At 32.0% G+C, this 21,976-nt stretch overlaps 1 protein-coding gene across 2 annotated transcripts in view; it reads right to left on the reverse strand.

The window, feature by feature from the left end:
* The window catches only part of LOC130441269 (ribosomal protein S6 kinase alpha-5-like), a 193,218-nt gene that overhangs the window by 125,803 nt on the left and 45,439 nt on the right, over positions 1-21,976 (reverse strand). For both annotated transcript variants that reach the window (XM_056774865.1, XM_056774864.1), the window contains exon 2: positions 1,379-1,447. In XM_056774865.1, coding sequence (XP_056630843.1) covers positions 1,379-1,447 — 69 coding nt within the window. The remainder of the gene's footprint in view (positions 1-1,378; positions 1,448-21,976) is intronic.

The following is a 21,976-nucleotide window of genomic DNA, read 5'->3' on the forward strand; positions in this document are numbered from 1 at the left end:
ATCTAATGTCTGGGATTTAGTCATAACTCAGGAACTGGCAACACTGCATAATTCCGTACACTACTCACTAGCTGAAAGACTCAAATTACATGCAACGTGTCTTTATTCAATTTTTAGTGTTATCTGGCAAAAAACGCACGGAAATTAATGGAAAATTTCAGTTGATGTATGAAGATAAATTTAGATAAAAAAAGGCAAAGCGGAGTGTGTGAATAAATAGAAGATGATCCCGTTACCAGTCGTAATGATGCGAATATAAACTATTTGTACCGATCACATCTAACCGAAGCCTCATTTGTACGTTGTGTGACGAGGGTTTAAGCAAAGACAGTTTTCACCCACAAACAAAAACGAATGCAAAGAACGATCTGCAAGGATTTGTTATACAGAATTTAGAGCGAAAGTAGGAATTGGATAAATCTGGAAATAACTAGAGATTAGATGATCCCTAGTCCCGTAAACAAAGTCAACAGTGGGTAAAAATGTATAGGGGAAATTCCCGTGCAAGTGGCAACTGAAGACAAAGTTGATTGTTATTTCTAAATACATGGTTTCGTGATAATATAAACCTACCGACAATACAATGACTGGAAAGTTTTAGTGCCGCTGAAGGCACACGTTTTTATTTCTTTCTGTGATCTGAAATCGTCAATTCATGATTTTGCACCACGTAAACGCAGCGCCTCTTCCCTCATTGATTGTGCAAGAATTTTTGCCAAAAAATACCTCGTCTACCCCTAAGTACTGATATTGTCTTTTTCAACTTTTTCAACAATTTTATTTCCAAATGAAGTATTTTGAATTTTTTATCTATACAAAGCACACACTTACGCATTATAAAATGTGTTTATCTAAAGGTTACCTCGATTACATTATACTGCAAATTGCAAGTAACCTTTATCTCATTATCAGATATTGCAAGGCCGGATATACCGAAAATACACACAGAATGAAACATTCAATTCTAAATGCCCACACGTGTAGGTAATTTTGTTAAAACATATTTTATAAATTCATGTTTTCTCACCTTGAATAGATATCCTTAAATAGATATAATCACATAAACGCGTGCTTCGAAAATAATATTGAAATATTTTTTTTTAGTTATAGGTAAAGTGTTTCGGGGACTTTATATTCATAATATTTGAATGTATAATTTAGAAAATATAAGTTCTGAATTCGCAACTTCAAAGGCGTATAACTGAGAAATTTTACAGCATTATTTTCACGTCATCTACTCCCGAATTTTTTGCATCAAGTTTCGGAACACCCTGTGTTTTTCCTACAAATCTTTTACAAAATAACACGGATCAAAACGTGAATCATGGCAGAAATAGAATAAAGTATTAATAAAAAAAAAAACATTGTGTATACTCACCTCCAGTACCTAGAACTTTGAGCAAATCAAAGTGGGCCATATCAACCCTTCCAATACCAGAAAGGTTAACTGAAAAAAGAGAACAATCAGGTTAATACATTGTGAATATTAGAAGCAATCGACATAAAAATGAAGAGAATATAATGCTCATGGTATACTTCCATATTTTCCTTACCATTCTTTCAAAATTTAATCAGCATTACAATATTGAAAAACTCACTATCATTTATCAGTGCTCATGAAATACCATGTACTTAAGCTAGAGATTCTATAAATTTTGACAGACAAAGTTGCAGATCAGGAATGTTGAAGATCAGAAATGTAGTACCATAAGTATTTTCAATGAATTACTGATATCTCTCCGTCATAAACTCCTGATTACTTTCGGTTGTGGATGTTTATTATAAATCATTTTGTTTTAGAAATTTGTCATACAAATTTCTTGAAATGAATCTAAAAGATGCGTGGTATATGCTTGCTGAGTCATGTACAGAATTACTAGAATACGCACTTGTGAAATAGCGGCCAAAACTTTTGTTTATCATACTGGTATTAAAAAAAGAGGTAATTTCCATAAAATTTTCTACAAAGCCATTTTGTCAAAAAGAGAAAGGTTTATTTTAAATCGATAAATTGAAAACCAGTAGGTTAAACAGGGATATTGATAAGGGTCTCTAGTAAAAGACACTGTTAGATGTTGACATCACTGGCGTTCATTCCGCAGATAACGAAGATATCACTGAAATCGATGATAATGCCATCACATTTCTCATATCACACAAAGAGAGAGAGAGAGAGAGATAGTTTTAAGCTACCATTATACTAGGATACTAGCATCCCACTTTGAGTCGAGTTTGTGTCTGGATGCTAGCATTCCGGACTGCTATTTTATTTTAATTTTTTGCCAGTTACTAATTAAGAAAAGAAGGCGGCGTGCAAAAAGTAAGTTTAGTGTGGACCCCTTTTTAGCTGTACGTAGTGTCAAAAGCCTATATTATACATTGTTTGATGAACTGTGCAATAGTGAAACAAGATTTTTCAATTACTTTAGAATGTCACTTCCTTCTTTCAAAGAGCTTCTAGGCTACATCCAAAGCGACATCTCTAAACAAGATAGAAGATCCCTCAGACCAATTTCACCCGAAGAGAAACTAGTCATAACTCTGATCAAACTGCGCATGTGCGCATATGTCAAATAAAGCGCCTGCTCGGATGCTAGCAGCCTAGTATAATGCGCCGAATTTGAACCAATACCCCACAATAGATTTTGTGCATCCCGGGATGCAAAAAGCGACCGGCTGCTCGCATTTCAGCAAGCACAAAATCTAGCCTCCGGGTGGCTGTTTTAGCATGCGATGCTGGCATCCCTAGTCTAATCGCTCCCATTTGATTTAATGCCCCGCTAACCTCCCAGATGCCAGCGATCCGAATGCTAGCATCCTAGTATAATGGTAGCCTTAGATATATCGATCCTCCTATCAAAATCAGAAAATATTAAAGGATTTTTTTCAATTGTTTATCTCAATAATTAAACATGTTAAGAGAGGGTCTAGAGAGGACAGTAGTTGATACTGCTTTGTAAGATGGTGAATCTCTTGTATTAAACTGTACTGCAGAAAGGGAGCGAGCTAGATAGGTCGGAGATGGTGCACTATGGTATATTTGTACCATTATTGGTTTTACTCACGAACATTAGTTCAAACGGCGATTCCCAAACAAGAAGTTTAGCTTATCACTACTTCCTAAAAACATCAAAATAGTAACAACCACATAATTTGAAATTTTAATTCTCTCTTTGTAATTAAATTGTTATATATAATTAGATGTGTGCTCAAGAGTCAAAAATACTATTAAAACAGAAATTAATAAAACTCCTCTTAATTGATTGTTTGAAATATAAGAAGAAACGAAAAACGAATCAATTACCACATTCACTGAAAAAGAACAACCAAAGAAACTTATGAGCTACCTGAGAGATTGCAAACTAAGTAATAAAATCTAGATTGTAATCATCGAATGTATTAAATCTCAATTCTTTCGTGGTGATGCAAAAAAAGTTTATATTAATATACATCAGTTTTGTATTAGTTTCAGAAATTCAACAATTTGATTGAAGATAAATAAATATTTTTCTTCTATTTCTACAATTAATAAATTTGAAGTCAGACAAGGATTAAATGTTTACTGTTTCAGTCAATATTGCAATTATTTTAATCAAAATAACGATAAATGAGTTTACAGAAAAAAGTAGATCAGTAATCTGTAAAAAAATTTGAAAGTCATTTACGTCAAGGATTTAATGTTTATTGAATTATTTTATTATTAATAATTTTGTAAAAACTATACTTCCATGATTTTATGAGAGAAGGACAACAAATTAAAAAAACCTTTATTTAATATTTATGTATATTTAAAAGTAGATATTCTTTTTTGGTAAAAACAAATTCAAGAATCAACATATCAGCTGATTATTCAAAATTTCCACAAAAAAATATCAAATTTAAATACATTATTGTTACTACTGCCAATCGTGTAATCGAAGGTACACAAGGTACAGTATCTAAAACAACACTCTTTTTGAAAAAATGCAAAAATACAAGACCAAGACCAGGTTAGACTTGGTCTCAAATATTCTGTGATAATGGTCTTGCAGTGTAATAAGTTGTCTTGGTCTAGATTTTGCAAGATCCAGTCTTGGCCTTTGTCTCGAAACTGCACCATGAATGTAACTCTTGCACGTTTTGGTGTATTTTTATTGGAGGCAATTATATGTGTATATATAGATTTGGGGTCTTGTAACCACTGCGATCCAAAGGATCTACTATGTCCTCCTTTCTTGCTGCGATACTGAAGAATGTTTACGGTGATTAATTCCACTTCTTTAAAAAAGTCTAGATTGGGATGGCTTTAATTGGTAGATATCTCTGGTTATAGATCTGCTTCAAAGTAAAAATACTGGGAAAACTTTATGTGGACTTACCGTTAATTGCGGCGTTATCATTAGAAATATTCTATTTGTAATTAAATAAAAGTGCATTTTATTTTGTTATGTTGTAACGTCCTTGTAATTTTTTATAATCATAATTGAAAACAAATTATTATTTCTTAACGAGGATTTTGTCTCACCTTCTCATGTGTGGTTAAGTGTTTTTTTTCCTCACAGTATTAGACATACAATACAGAAAAAAGAATTTTTAAAAACTCAAAAATAATACAGTTTAACTTAATTGCTGGACAGAAGAAACTTTTATTTTTAGATTCACATTCGCAGTCGCATTCACAGTCGCAACCTCGTATTTCCATAGCAGCTAATTTTACAATAGACACCAAAAACTTAACGATGACAAAAATTGAGGTCTTAGCCTGTTTTTAGTTTAATAAAGGATAGAAATCGTAACTAGATAAATATTGGGAAAATAATTGAAGAAAAACAGTGCAAGTAAATTAATACGGATTGAGGTTAGCTTCAAACAAAATGGAGGTCTGGAGTTGCGAGGTTTTCTATTTAACTTTTTGAGTCTTTACGAGTTAGATGCGTTCAGAAATTCTAATGGCATCAAAATGTTGATATAAGAAAACAATACGGTGTTACTTAGTTTAGAAACTTAAGGCAACGATATGTTTTTATTGTTAGTGATTTCTTCATAGTTTTTAAAAGAATAACATACGACAGACTACAATTACTATAATAGAACTTATATCAATATTTTTAATATAATATAATAAACAATTGACTGTACCGATTCAATGTATTTTTCATTATTGTACTAGTGGATGAAGTGGCACTTTATACGCTTCATAAGTGTGGATAAAATCTTCAATTATAAAGTTGAGTGTATATTCAAACAATTATTACGTATAAGTAGCATCTTCACAGTTAAATATTAAGAACAATCTCTCATTTTCGTCTAGACGGCTTCTGAGAGTTTTTTTTATTGTATTTTCGTATCATGGACCACCCCCAATATTTCAGCAAAAAAATTTTTAAGCCGTTGACGTATCGCGTCTGCCTAATTTTTCCCAATTTATCAAGAGCCTGTCAGACGTCTGCGTTTTTTGCTGCCAATTTTTTTTTTCGTAAAGGGCAAGGACACAGACGGGCCAAATACCTTTCGGGAGTTTTGAACGCAGAATATCGGGAGAAAAGGGATGGAGAATAACGGCACAATGGGTACGTTCACCAGGGTAGATGGACGAATTTTGAACTGAAATAAACTTCGACAAGTTGAAGGACTTTTCGTCATTATTGTATTCATTTAATAACGTTATACGAAAATAAGATTTATATTCCAAAATTCATAGATATAATTGGTTTTTTGCATGCTTTAATGACGAATATATACACAAATAAAAGAATATTATAATATCTAACATTATCATCATTGATAAGAAAAAAAAATGCATACTGAATTATAGGAACCCAGAATCAAATTGAGTATTTGAGTTGAATCAGCAAATATCTGCCTCAGCGTAATTTTTTTATTATTAAGATATGGTCTATTGAATTTACTTTGTGTCAAAACGTGAAACGTTTCCCATCAGACAAAACATAACCGCCACTCGGTAACTGACAATTCTAACGTAGAGATTGTAAACTATCTAATACAGCAGTTATTTTTCAAGCAACTACCGCCATCTTTAAGTCAAACAAGGTACTTCTGGGACCATTCTTGTATTGTAAGTAAGGTGGGACAGAAAAAAGACGTACACCAGTTTAGAACTTTGAAATTAAAAGCTAAAATGATAACTGTGCAATGGCATGTTAAAGAAGAAAGATTTCGGCTCGCTATTTCTTGGTATTATCATTTTTAAAAACGTTCTAATATCTCCTAGTAAAATTCATAGAAAGCAATGGTCATGACCTTGATGTGTGAATTTGATTAACGGATCTTTTTAGGGCAAGGTTTTACACTTAAAAATATGAATTGTTGTATCAGGGTCACAAACTTTCATCTCCAGTAACAATTTTTGCATTTGAATTATATTCTGCGTGAAAAATATTTTTCCATTCCATATACAACACGATGTTGTTTTTGTTCATCAGTCAAAAACCTAGTTGGCATCCACTCGTTTTACTTTCAAATCTATATATATTTATGCTTTGCACGATGCCTTACAAGAATTTTTCGGGTTTATCTGTTTTTAAGAGACTTATTAACCGTTCTTCTTCATTAATTTAATAGATTTTAACATTTCTTGAAATTATTTGGCACAAGATATGTGTTTCAGACACTGCAAACAATATCTCATTAAAGTAGTTATTGTATCAGTCCAACAAATCGGAACGGCTTGTTTTAGCAAATGAGAGATATACTTGTTTAAATAGATGCAACGTAAGTAACTGCTGCTTAAAAAATGTATTCACTGAATTTTTTATGGATCCTTGTATACAAATTTATAATTCATTGAACAGCAAGCACATTGTTAAATATACCAATTTAATAACGACAACAAATAACTTTCCATTGTCTAAATAAAAAAGGTAATAAACTTTGAACAGATATATAAATCATTACCTGATTTCCGAGCCACTTTAGAAATAATCAAGAATGAAAAATTAACTTGTTAATTGGTTATTTATACTTTATTACGTAAAACTAAGAAGTAAACAATGCAGATAAGACGATAACTAGTCTCCATTTCAAAACGAAGGCACAGTTAACAACGATCGTAAAAACAACATAAATCTATTGTGTTCTTATTGTGTCAGTCAATATTTACTTTTGCAATAAAGGCATTACCGACATATACACACACAGCGCAATTCAAGAGAATATTAGGTTAGAGCGACACTTAATCTGAATATATATGAAGTGGCAATCTTAAGAACATTACAATATGTTTTTTAAACATACTTTCTTACGAATGTTGTCGTTTCCCTACATACGAGGATGTATTGATATCTAGTTAGCCTAGACCAGTTCCATGCATAAACAAAATATTGCGTTACCATAGCAACGAACAATAACTTAGTAGAAGTGTCAGTGTAAAGTTTGACGTCAAAAAAGTAAACCAGAGTTACGCAATAAATTATAAGAAAAAAGATGTCCACCGAAATTATGAAAATCGAAAAATTGGAGTATCGAGCCATCATCAACTACCTGTATTTAAAATATGCTTAATATCCTTGGTGATCAATGTCCTTCGTATGCGAACGTGAAAAATTGGAATGCAAGCTTCAAAACAGGTAAATTTTCCATTGAAGATGATGACCGATGAGGAAGGCCAGTTTATGTGTCACTCCCCGAAAATATCTATGCAGTTCAATGCAAGATTTTATCAGACCGTCGAATTGGGCTAAAACGGATATCTGAAGCACTGAATATTACATATGAACGCGTTCATCACATAGTTCACTTCAATTTGCTTCAATTGCTGCAAAATGGATCCCCAAATGTTTGAATGTTGACAAAAGCGTGCAAGGCTAGAAGCATCGCGTTCGATCTGTATTCGATTTGAAAACGATGTAGACTTCTTAAACCGAATTGTTACTATAGATGAGACTTCGGTACATTTCTACGATCCAAAAACAAAGCAACAATCGGTGGAATGGCGACACTCTGGTTCTCTAAGACCTGAGAAGTTTCGTGTCCAAAAATCTGCTGGAAAAGTTCTTGCTTCAGTTTTTGGGATTGCCATGGAGTAATCATGATTGATTTTTTGGATAAAGGTAGAAAAATAACTGGAGATTACTATTCCACATTACTGACCACTCTATGGGAAAAAATTGAAGAGAAAAGACGCGGAAAGCTATCCAAAGGTGTTTTATTTTTGCAGGACAACGCCCCTGTACACAATTATCATTTCCCATGCAAAAAATTCGTGATTTAGGGTTTGAATTACTAGAACACCCTCTTATTCACCAAATTTGGCACCGTCCGACTATCATATCTTTCCTTAACTGAAAAACAGTTTAAAAGGTCGTAAATTTCCTTCCAACGAAGAGAAAATAAAAGCTGTGGAGGTCTGATTTGCAGAGCAAGAAGAAACATTTTTTTTGAAAGGTCTAGAGACGTTGCAGGTTCGCAGTAATGAATGTTTCCAATTAAGAGGAGAAACGTTTTTTCACACTTGATTTGAGGAACATTTTTTTTTCATTTCTATTAGGTACACAATACATAACTATTCGTCACTTTAAAATTATTTGAAATATTGAAAACAAATTGTTATTTCATGTCAAGGTTAGTAGGGAAACATATTTATTGATTTTATTTGAAATTCCTCAAAGTAGTGACAAAAATTTTTCATTCTACATTAACATACATTTTGTTGGAACGAATAGTTTTTCTCTTATACTCAGTAGTGGCAGTATCCCTTTGGAGACTCTAGGAGTGGTCTGCAAGCTTAGCTCGCTCCCATCTGCCCTAACAACTCTTCTCATACTCTACACTTTCAACATTCAATCTTTCAACATGTTCATCATTTACTGAACCCAAGTTATGGTAAATTGCATATTGCATCCTAGTTTGTGACATGCATCCAGAAGTCGATCAACTTTTTTATTGAAATCCGGTAGTTTGTAATTTCTGAGATTTTTTGTGACGTTTTCAAAAGCGAATCATGCCTTTTTCCAATATTACTGAGGCTCGATAAAAAATCAGGATCTTCAGCTATTTTCCATATGTAAGCACCGACAGAGATGCCTACTTTAATTTTCGTCTTACTTAGCATAGAACATTTTGTTTCAAAAAACAACAAGCCGGGTACATCTTTGGGGGCTTCTTTTACAAAACTTCAAAACAAATTTGATGTGACGGTAGTAAAATGATTTTGTCAGATGGTGCTAATGATTTTTACTTTACGTTCTTCAGATCAAGCACAAAATCGGATATTATTAGAGGTCAGGTTTTTTATATTGTTCTTAACGGACCCACCTTTAGATCTACGCAGACATGTCACTTGAAAATGTTTTCACATATATCCAGTATTTGTTTTAGATGTGACGTTACTAGTGAAAATTGACATTTTTGACATTCTAAACGGCTTTTGTTAATTCTAATTGAAACATTGTTGAAACTTGAAAAATAAGTATTTCTTGATTTGGTTGTCCATGGAATAGTTACCACATTCAAGGCACTAACATATGATGCATTTCATACTTTGATGGTCCTCCGAACATTTACAAACTTCCAAGACCCTAACATAAGTTTCGTTCAAGTGAGCGCCATATCTTACATGTTGCCTTCAAACTTCAACTTGACCTGCTCATTTGATGTATTTAGATAAAATAATGATGACATTCATATATCATTATTATTGTAGCTAAAGAAATATGACCATTTCGATAATTCTAATATTAACCCCAGTTTGAAATTCCATTGTTTTGTTTCTGACCCTAATATTTCGGTTTTTTTTTTGGTCAAATCTTCGACTTAGTTATTTAGTTCTAATTGACTAATCGAATATAGTTGTGTATCTTTTATTTATAAATAACTTTTCACTATTAGACGAACCAGTTTCTTCCATAGAACTCTATAAATTTGATGAATTAGAAAATATTTTTGATTGAAGAATGTTTGGAAAATGTGGTAGCGGAATTGATACTGATGATGTATACTCCACCGAATGTTTTGATTTTTTTGAAAAACCTTTCACAGTTGTCAAACAGAACTAACAGTCGTTTATCTGATTTTTGGGTTCACGCCTATGCATTAATAGTAGCAATTTAAAATAAGGTTCTTAAACGGAGGTAATAAAATGATCTAGGCGAATTAATTCAAACACGCGGTATTTTTATGATTTGTGGGCAAACTGAATGTTTGATGATTTTAGTAGACATCAGTAATATTATTTCATGGCAATTCTATTATTACGTTAAGTAAATAAATAAATAAATAAGTCTGAGACTTAATATTCTAATATAAATCCATTTGTTGTTGTTTTATACTCCACTCAAAATGAATTTATCTAAACAAATTTCATTGCGACAATGTTTCTGAACGGAGAGGCAGGTCCACTGAAGTATATCGAACTATCCGCGAAGAGCTTCAAATTCTTCTTCAATTGCAGTTCGGAGGTCGCGAAGGGTGTGTGGTCCTCTTTCAAAAACGCGGTTCCACAGGAAGAAATCCCAGGGTGTCAGATCACTGAACAAATCCTCGTCTATACATTCTTAACATTAAACCTTAAGGTTCTCCCGCACACATAACGAGTAAAGCGGCAAAGCTCCATTCTGCATGAAATGACGGATGTTCGTAAGTGTTGGATCGTTGTCCATTTACCCACGTAAGCATTTCCAAATAACTTTGACCCGTCATGTGACTATCGAAAAAGAATGAACCCACAAGACCTCCCGCATGGATACCTTCCCACACAAACACCCCCAGGCAAGTTTAATTCTTCTTCAATGAAGACGTGAGGATTCTGGTCGTTACGGTACACGCTGATTAACCGGTATCGTTCAGCATGAGGGTTGCTTCAGCTCAGTACAAAATGAAATGCTGGAATTGCAGATCATCTTGACGGCATTCGAGGTACTATTCGCCAAAATCCAATCAGGGATCGAGCTCTATAGTGAATGCGTTGCAGTATTCGTCGTAAAAAACAATCTGAAGTTCTCCCGATGGCCGCACTGCAGATTGTTTAGGCGGCTCAAATGACGCCAGCGCTACTATTTCCATATTTTCGTTTGTTGTTACATATATCAGTCGTACAGAACATGGGGCGTCGGCAACAGAGCCCTTTTTTAGGAATTTCTGGTACGTCTTCCACACTGTTGAACGATTTGGTAACGGCAAGTTCAGATATTGCTGTTGAAATTCGGTAAACATAATTTCGTTATCCGCGTTCCTACACAGATACGACGTAACAAAAAAAAACTATTTCTTGAAGCGTGAAACTTGTAAGGGTTATTCATTCTACTTGACGAACACGTGTTTTCATGACACAGACACAAATGTCTGAAGCACGAATATGCTTCTTTTTTTCGACAGCGGTGCCAGACTTATGAGCGTTGGCGGACTTGGTGGTGCACTTATTCTTATTTAATATTGAAAATAGAGAGAAAGTTGCTTCGAAGGACATTAAACCTCTCTAATTAGAGGTAATAAATTTCCAATATTTGACTATACTCACTTTTAGTTTTTTAATGGCGCTTTTCGTCTATGAGAATATTCCATCAGCAGTGTTACTTTATTTCCAAAACACTCGCTAGATCTCAAACTGAATATCTGTTAAAATAACATTAAAAATTTTTGAAAAGTATTCAATCTACCAAATATATTTTCTATTATTATACTGTGTGTCTCAAAATAGTTTATATTTTGCTAATCTACGAAATAGAAAATGTTCATTATCAAAATACGGCATTTGGGAATTCATTTCTTAAGCGGAAGATCGAGTCCTTAATGGCTAGTTTAGTGTAACCAACTTTTATTTTCATTTGAAAACTGAAGTTTGCGTGTTCGAAGTCTGACAACCATTTAGAGATAAACTGAATATACCGCAGAGCTTCGCACGACACGTGTCTGTGACATTCATCGCAGATCAAAATATTAAAAAACGAAAAGAGAAGTTAAACAGTTTTTTAAATTTTTCTAAATTTCACGCGCCCTAATTATTTTGATTTTAAGTTTAATTCTGTATAAATTTCAAATTGTTAACAATTTCTAATCTTGTTTTTTTACTTTTTTTAACAACGCATAGCAAACATAAATTTAAATTCGATTACTTTAAAGGTTTTTATATATTTGATAAGTATGTGTTCTAAAAACGTATTCAGATCCTAGTGTCATAAATTCTTTACACAGTGGCTAAAATAAATCTTAAGTTACTTTATGTCTAAAGAATTATATGGTTCTGGGTATAATATTTATGTTCCGTCTGAACAAAAAGGGATTTGATTGGGGGCTAGAGATTGATTTAACAATGCCACTAAAAACCATATCGCATTTTATGGTACTTTCTACAACGTAGGTACAATAATAAGTTTCGAGGATATTTACTATCAAGTCAATTAATGGAAAGTAGCTTAATGTTGTTATAATTATTTGCTTTACATAGTGATATTTTAAAAATATCTACCATAATATTGCCATAATAATCGATTATGATCACAATTGGACAAATATGGTTACAAGAAGAATCTAATCGAATTAATTCAGATGATTAATTAAAAAATTAGAGCTTAGTAGCACACTGTTATGGTGATTTTTTCCTAACTGTAAACTTAATCACTTATTACAACAAATAGAATATGACATTCGGTTTCAATGATTGTCAAAGTATATTTTGGTGTCAAATGTAATGAATAGTTATGAGAATCGTTGGAATACTAATCCGGTGAAGTTTGGAAAACCGAATCCACTTTTTTGGAGCCGGGTTATTAAGTTCCTATTTGAAAATATATCACATTCATGAATTTTCAAATTATACTCAAACTTGTGACGCAGCTTGCCTTTTCCGCTGTTATAACAATTTGAATAAAAAAATCTAACTTAACCTCTTCTATAGAAAAATTGATATTTTTTGGTTGGGTTTTTATTTCAAAATTGTTCGTTTTCGTATGTACGAGGATGGTTTCAGAATTACCTGGCTTGATCTAGAGGTGTTGCTTGAAAAATACCACTGTATTAGAAAGTATACAATTTATACAGCATATGTTTCAAGTTTGAAGACGCCACGTTGTTTAGTATTTGTTTTGCAGGTATCAATAGTGAACGTTTTCGGTGAATTTGTAAAAAGGAGTTTAAACCTGCGAAGACCAGGATCGCATCGTTCGACCTAATGAGGTGACGACTTCAGAAATGTTGAAAAAAATCCATAAAGCGGTACTGAATGATCATCGACTGAAAGTATAATACATCGCATATTAACTAAAAATTTGGACATGAGAAAACTATGATAGGTGGTGCGTTTGCTCAGAATGGAACAAATACAGCGTCGTGAAGATGTTTCCATCGAGTGTTTCGGCAATATTTTACAGAAATGAAGCCGAATTTTTGTACTATTTTATAACCATGGATGAAAATTGGGTCCATCTCTTCACACCCGAAACAAAAGAATAGTTAAAACAAAGGACTGATTGAATTTTAGATATAGTTTTCAGTGACAAATTGGGGGGTTTTCCGCATATTTTATTGGCTAAAAAATTTTTAAAATAAATTAAAATAAAAAAGTATTCAAATTCAAGTCTCAGTTTTATATTGAATGCTCCGAAAAAATAAACAAAATGATTGGAAGTATTAATTTTCCAATTTCTTATAACTAAAAACAGAGTGGCGCCATTTCAAATTATTTAGTGGAAATTTTTCAACCATTATTTTTCAAAAATTTGTTTTTGTGGCAAGTATATTGGTATTACATAAAAAGAAAATTTGGTGTTTTCATATCTTGAGAATTCAAAATGTTGGCCGTATAATCTGAATTTATAATATACGTTTTTTTCAGATACATACGACAGAGGAAGAACTATAGTTTGAGAGATAGTACCAACATTACAAAAAATTTTTTTGGCGATAAAACAAAAGGTTTTTTCGAGATTTATTGTTGAAAAGAGAATTTTAACTTCAGTTTCGAATAATAAAAGAGCAGGCTTGTAATAACCACACCTTATGAAAAAAAATTGTAATACGATCGTTAGAAGTCAAAGATTCGTTAGGTTGTTTTCTGGAATACTGTAGAAATTATTTTTATTTTCAAATTAATGAATAAAAAGAGAATATACAAAAACAAAGTTGTGAGTTCCAATTGTGACAACCATCGGGAAAAGATGTAAACATCTGTTTTCGAGCTATTAAACAAAAGGGATGATTTATGATCACCTTTTTGAAATTGTTTAGTACTATATTTACTTACCTGGTACGGTACGACGTGCTTTTCCTTAGAATGTGATAAATACAAAGTGAGAAAGAATTTTTAAACGTTTGTTTCCAATACACCTATCTGAAGGTTGAACTTAAAAGCTGTTATAAATTGTTAGCCTAATCATTACACTAAAAATAAATCATCGGTATTGAGAATTGAGATTTTGAAATCGAGACCTACTATATTTATAAGAAAGAGGCAAATTTCGACCAAATAGCACATTGTTTGTAAACAATAAAAAAGAAAAAATATATATTCGATTTCATATACTTCATTAATTCATTTTCATCGAAAACTTATTATTATTTTAAAAATTTTCAAAATCTAAAATATGAAACATATAAAAATAACAGAAAAAAATAAGAAATGAGGTTTCTCTTGATAATAACGATGCTGTTAACAAATCGATCCCTCACCGTGTTATTCCAATTTTTTATTCTTATACTCTTTAGATCTTCTTTCCTATCCACCTTCCTCTATAAATTTTCTCAGTTGTTCTTTATCTATCCATTCGCTCCAGATGTCTGAACTACCATCTTTATTCATTTTTTTATAACGATCAACTCCATCCTCTTTGGCCCATATAATTTTCTCAGAATTTTCCTTTTAAAAGTAATAAGCATTTTTGTCTGATTTTGATTGCCGACATCCAGTCTAGTTTTTATCTTCTTTAACTTCTTTCAGTAATGATTGAACTAATATACTTAAATTCCCTCACAATTTCCTAGTATATTGGTAATCAAAGATGGATGTTTGCAAAATGGAACAAAAACAGCGTCGTGAAGAAGTTTTCATCGAATGTTTGGCAATATTTCACAGAAATAAAGCCGAATTTTTGCGCAGACAAGGTCATGGCGTACCGGCTCACATATCAGTTATTGCTGGCCAAAAGTTTGCATTGCCACCTCATGCACCCTATTCGCTAGATTTAGACCCTCAGATCATTTTCTGTTCGCAGACTTGTAAAAATGGCTCGTTGCTCAAAGATTTTCCAGCAATGAAGAAGTGATATCAGAAGTTAATTGCTATTTCGAGAAGCTTGACGATTCTTATTATAAAAAGGGTATCGAACTTATTGAACATCGCTGGGAAAAGTGTATGGAGCTAAAAGGAGATAACTTTCCAAAATTTTTGTTTGTTCTTTTTTGGACCAGGGACTTCTGGGACCATCCTTGTAAGTGATATTTTCCAACACAACTGACCTGAACAAAATATAATTTGATTCGACACCAAACACTGTTGAGCCTCCGTCACTATCTGTGACTCTAGTAGTGAAAATAAAATTTATTACTTTTTCGGCTTTTACTGAGTTTTACCTTACGATTCACCATTTCAATTAATAGAACATCAACAGTGCATTCGGACGTATAACAATTGAGTCCAAATGGACTGTCGCTTTCGCTGAACATATATGGGTAGTAAAAGTTTTTTTTTATCCCGTTACTTCCCATATAAACGTGAGTTTTTGATTGCTCCTTATAAAAAAAACTTACGGGATTATAATTACAAGAATTACACCGTTTGATTCGGTATTTATAAGAAGCCTTGTATAGTTTATACTGCATATAATTTGTCTTCAATTCAATAAATCGCTCGACAATATTAATATGTTATTTTAAATGCTCTAGTCTAGTTGATATTTAATTCGAATTCTATTCATATTAGTATCAACTATAATTAATTATCCAGTGCTTTGAATTGATATATAAAAAACTTGATTGAAATTATGTAACCGACTGTACGTACCATGTGGGTATTTTTAATAAATATATCAGTTCAAGATAGCCTATATAAGTAGCTTTCAATATGTAGAATTTCAATAATATTGAAAACATAATCGTACTCCATTTCAAATCAACAGACAAAAATATTTAAATATGTATTAACTTATTCCTTGAATTTAATTTGAATAAATGTTTTGAAAAAAGCATTATAAATCACTGGATTTATATATTAAATGTATTTTAATTTTCTTATCCTAAATCTAATTTCAAAATTTTAATTCAGAAATATATGTAAATGAAAGGATGCCGTGAATACATATGAGAATTTGGTCGAAAGGCAACATATAAACGAACCCTGCAGCTAGAGAGACAAAATTGTCAGTGTTGCAGGTTTTCTTCGATTAGATAGACCCGCTTACTTTAACGATGAACAAAGATTTAGCACACTCTCCGAAGTGAGTTTGTTTCGTCGAGCCTTTTTTTGTCCTTTTCATTCCATTCCAGTCTACACCACTCCACCTTCTAAATCACCACAGCTCCAGCCATACAGAGGAAAATTTTGCCTTTATCAGGGCCACCCAAGGTATTCCACACTCCATAGGAATAGGGCAGAAGTTGAATGGCACAAGATTTGAGTTGTATAGTCCCACGTAGAAGTGGTAGTAAGTAGGAATTTAATTTTTAACAAAAATATATCTCAAAGAGAAATATTTTTCCAAAGTATGTATGTAAAAAATACAGTTTTAAGTGGCGACAGTTGCCAAATAGTAAGTGTGGTACGAGATCCAAGAATTCCGTTATATAAAGTAGGAACTAACTTATCATCATAATGAATGCATTAAATAATTAATTATAAGTTACAAGAATTACCTACTAATAAGTAAAATAATTTTCATATACTTTTAAAATTCTCGAGCGTTGAGCGTTGAAGCTGCAGACGGTATTAGAAGAAAAAGCTCAATTAGAATTAGAAAAGAAAATGTTAAAGATGCGAACGATACATCGATGTTTGTAAACTAAACTAAAACCAAACCACTGGAAATATTTTGAAACGACATATTTCTCGAAGGCAATATCAAACGGGTAAAATCGATATAGTAAAGATACAATAATTAAGTTTAATCTGTAAACTTTGAGGATATTTGGTTCCAGGAAGAAGGTGGTCCTGTTCACGGTTTAAAATATTTATTGTAATTAGTACAAATCTTCAGGAATTCCGGGAAACTTTGTGATATACCTAAGAGATTTGAGACTATTCTCTATTTGAAAGATTCCGGTAAAGTTTAATTGGTGGATTAATTACATCCTTATTAAAGTACGAATAAGAATTATTTATTTTCAAAAAATTTATTTCATTTTTTCAGGATGGAGAAAGACAAATTAAGTAACTACCAAGCATAGAAAAATTTCTTGAGTTAGTCATGGTTATGGTACAAAACTTGAGAAGCTATCGACGAAATTACTACGTAAAGCTTGTGTTCAAAGACAAAATAATGGGGCAAATAGGTTAGTGAAAAGTGCTGTCTAAGGTACGCTACCGGTGTCCTCAATTCCCGTTCTCCATGGTTTCATTGGACAGAAGTGATGCACACAGCCTTCTAAATAGATGGCTAGAAATTACCGGTAAGAAACTAACCAAAATCATCTTAAAAGTACTGAGAGACTGTCTTGTCTAACTGGAAAAGATTCAGCTAAGGCTTATAATTAAGTTTACTATTAGTCACTAATAGTAAAAGCATCGAAAGATGATGTCTAACTGCGCTCCTCTTCGGAACATTTGAGAGGAGAACGGGGGAGCAAATCGAAATCGAGAAGACGAATATATGTAGGAGCGTTCTTCGCTTCGCACAAGCAGTAACATTTAGCGTCCGGCTAAATCGAAATCTAAGTCCAGTTAAAATTAACTTTTTGTCACAAATTTTCAAATGTTTTAAAGACTTTTCCGAACATGTGCATGGGAGTGAAATTTAGTGTTTTCTAAGGCTACTAATTTTCATATATAGGGGTATTTTTTGTACAAAATCAATACAAAATAATACGGTGTTAGTTTATACTTCATCATTATAAATTCTCTGTTATCTTTATTCTTATTCTCTCTGTCTTAACTAACAAAATGATCATTAATTTTTCGTCGTCTTAACAAAAATATGACTTATGAGTGTGGTGGAATTATTGAGAAGCAAAGTAAGTAAAACCATTTTATTAGAACCGTTGTTGTTGGGATTTCTCAGGCATTACTCATAAAAGAAATAAACAGACAAAGCACCAATCGACGAAAGAATATTGAAGTGGAATGACAAGCATGCCGTGATAAAAAGGTCCTAAAATATATTCTTCAGTTTGTATACTGAAACTCAAAAAATTTACGAGCATTGCCAATAATATTTTTGCATTAATTTACAACGGTTTAATTTATGTATAGACGCAATTATTATCAAGAAATAAATGACCGCTGGAAATAATGACAGGAAGATCATTGCGAATAACCCGAAGAAAAGTAAATGATGTTGGTTAATTAATTGATATACCTGTTGAATTTGAAGCCTACTGTTAATAAATGAATGTTATTATTTCACGTTAATACAACTTTTGAATAATAATAAGACATGAAAGTCAGTAATTTCAAATTTTGATTACAAAACCTAACAGATTTAAAGAAATATAATTGAAATATTAATAACAACACGAAAACACGATCTATCATGGATTTCATCGTCAAGAATGAAGTTACACAGACGACATTAGTGACACTGGGTATAGGTTTCGCTCGCTCAAAACATGTGTAGTGAACGAGATGGAACTCTAATCGAATATTCTTCGAAAAAATGTTTTTCAGGATTGACTAAAAAAGAAACTGGAAAAATAACAAATTGGAATATTATATATAATAATTGGGAGTGCCACAACATCTCCACATTTAACATCAATATTTCCATCATATCAAATACGAGGTTATTTAAAAAGTAAGTTTTGGGTAAAAAAAGTATATCTACACCTGAATGAGCGAAATAAATTCTACATTTCTACAAATCAATGCACTTATCATAGATGTGGTGAAGCCTTTATCGTAGAATTCCGCCACCTGTTGTTCAGGTTTGGCTTTTTGAATAGCTAAGCACCTAAATTCAAGATCTGACAGTTGGATAGATCTATCAGCCAGACCAAGTTGGTTCCTTATACCATTCTGTTCTCGTGTTAATTTTATATAATGTGACATCAAGAAAATTTATTTTATTATTTTTTTTAGATTGTGAACTTGAGTTTTTTTTGGGATAAGAATTTTTGATTTATATTTTAAATTTTATTTTTTGGTACAGCTCTAATGCAATCATCTACATAACGGAAAAAGAATGGGATGTTTATATTAAGTTTGCTTAAGACAGTTTCCGTTATTAATTGTATTATCAACACTTGATTTGGAAGTTCCCATAGCGCAACCATCAAATTGTTTAAATATTGCATTTTCATATTTATGTATGTTGTAGTGAGTGCATACAAGATATTTGAACTTTAATTCATGTCATCCCTTATCCCAAAAAAGATCAGTGATAATAAGTTTCGCTGATCTATCCAAAAGGCAAATCCTAAATTTAGATCCTTAGCTATTCAAAAACAAAAAAAAACTGCATCGAAAGAAAATAATTAACCGGAAAAATGTAAAACAAGAAAAGTATAAATAAATACTACAATCGATTAAGAAACAAAACAGACGCGTAAACATAAAAATTTAAGACATTTTTCCTTTCCTTTCCCAACAACTGTAATGGCTGCTACATATTTTTGAGACAGAAACTGAAAATAAAACAAAACATTTTTCCTTATGTACAAGAACTTTCCCAACAACTGTAATAATTGTGACGCTGTCTACATTGAGCAGACATCTCAATATTTAGAAAATAGACTGTGAGGTCATCAAAAAATTAAAATTGCGTTAACAAATAACGAAATACCAAAATGAGAAGGAATGAGAAAGACTTTTTGAGATGTAAGAACAGGAAAAAATTGATTTTCCTTGTTAAAACAGATTTTTATTTTGATATTCATGATGCAGGTATAAATTATTTGATTAATATAAATACACCAATTGTCAGTATCAAATCATATTTTGATAGATTGAAAGTAGTCGAAAGGTCAAAATTATATGCTTTTAAGCGCAGTTTTGATTGATAGAGACCTAATATCAAGATAATTCATCAATAAAACCATATAAAAGAGGTCTAATTAGTTTCAATGCTATCCCATTTTCATCCTTGGAGCCAAATTTATTCTGATTAGGTGATTGATACAGAAGTTATTCGTTTAACCATTGAGGAAACTATTGTGCAATTTCTAAATCAATTCTGTTAATAGATGATCTTTAAAGGACAGAATAAACCTGCATAAATTCCAAATTACCATAAACATTGCTCTTCTGCTCAAAGAATTATGAAGTGACTGTCGTATTTCCACGGTAAAACACTGTACAAGTATTGCTTATAATTGTAACAGGATATTGATATTCAAGATACAATTAAAAATCATTATGACGAACTACTTGCTATGTTTCAAGGTAGCCACAATTAACATCTCAACGGTATTACGGAAGAGTGAATGCATTATACAACATTAATAAGTGCCCTTCTGTACGATCGGTGGACGGACGTGCGAAACGGTAAATTGTATACAGGGTAGCGAAAACAGAATAAATTTTAAGTTTTTATCATATTAATTTGACAGATGATCTTCGAAACGTGGCAAAATGCCGAAATATCTCCAATTAATAATAAAATTACACTTTATCGCCAATATTTTGACTCAAATAGTCGAACTCATAGACCACTTTAGACACAAAAATAGAAAAAAATGTTCTTATCTAAATTCATTATAAAAGGGGCATATTCGATATAAAAATAATTGAAAACGTTTGAAATCATTTGAACTTACGACTATATGATGGCATTTAACCTAACGATGAATACTTTGTGGTGCGTTTATTGTTTAGAAAAAATAAAATTTATTAATACTAGGAAATAATGAAAAAATGTAATAGACTAATACTAATTATGGTTGAGGATAAATATTACTAAATGATACTTTATTTCAACAATTTTCGGGTGCAGAGAATGCTTGACAAAAATTGAAGTTATATAAGATTCTATTTGTGCTACAGAATACAGGGTGCTCCTTTGAAAGAAAAAAAAATGAAAGGTTTGAGTTTTCGTTCACCTCGTATAGAAAGAAGGAAATAGTTAAAATTTGAACTAATACAGGGATATTGCATCATATTATAAAACTCTCTTATATTGAATGAAAACTTTTATTGATTTGCCTACGATTTCCACATAAACTTAAACTAAATAACTCTGGATAACGTAATTGAACCTGATATCAAAAGTTTGAACACAATGTTTACCCTACCACTACACCAACACTCACAATCACACTGCCTGACGCCCGTTTCGATAATCAAGTGATCATCTTCAAAGGTAAACTTTAGTTTGCAGTAGTGTAGTTGTGAGTGTTGGTGTAGTGGTAGTGTAAACTTAGCTGATAGACTTCTCGTTTAAAAAATCATCTTCGATTTATAATGCAGTTATGCAACACTTTATATAGTTGAGGATAATCTCAAAAAAAAGGAGCTTTTATTTTTCTCAATAACATTTTTTTGATATCTTTTATAATAACCAAAGAATCAATCTGGTGAATTTAAATTTTATCTCGTGGTAGAAATAGCAAATTTTTCAACAGAAATAAATTTTATTGTTGCCAAGAAGCTATTATTCGATGTAAAGTTTGGATTGATAGAATAGGATAGATATAAATAGATCATGGTTTTAAAATATATCAGTATCGGTTTATTTGATTCCACTTATATATTATTATATAAGATTATTGATCGATAAAATTTCCAATTAACATAATCAATGCCTCAAATCACCGGTTACCTTGCTTTTGTTAGTAATTTGTGTAAACCACAATGACAGATGCAGAAGAACGGCTACATGTAAAAGAGAGAGCGGTCTAACGAAAAAGGTTGTATTAGATCTTTTGATCTTTCTCGCCGAGGATTTAACTAATTTCAACAGTAATT

Source organism: Diorhabda sublineata, chromosome 3, assembly GCF_026230105.1.
Source record: "Diorhabda sublineata isolate icDioSubl1.1 chromosome 3, icDioSubl1.1, whole genome shotgun sequence".
In the NCBI taxonomy this organism is placed as follows: domain Eukaryota; kingdom Metazoa; phylum Arthropoda; class Insecta; order Coleoptera; family Chrysomelidae; genus Diorhabda; species Diorhabda sublineata.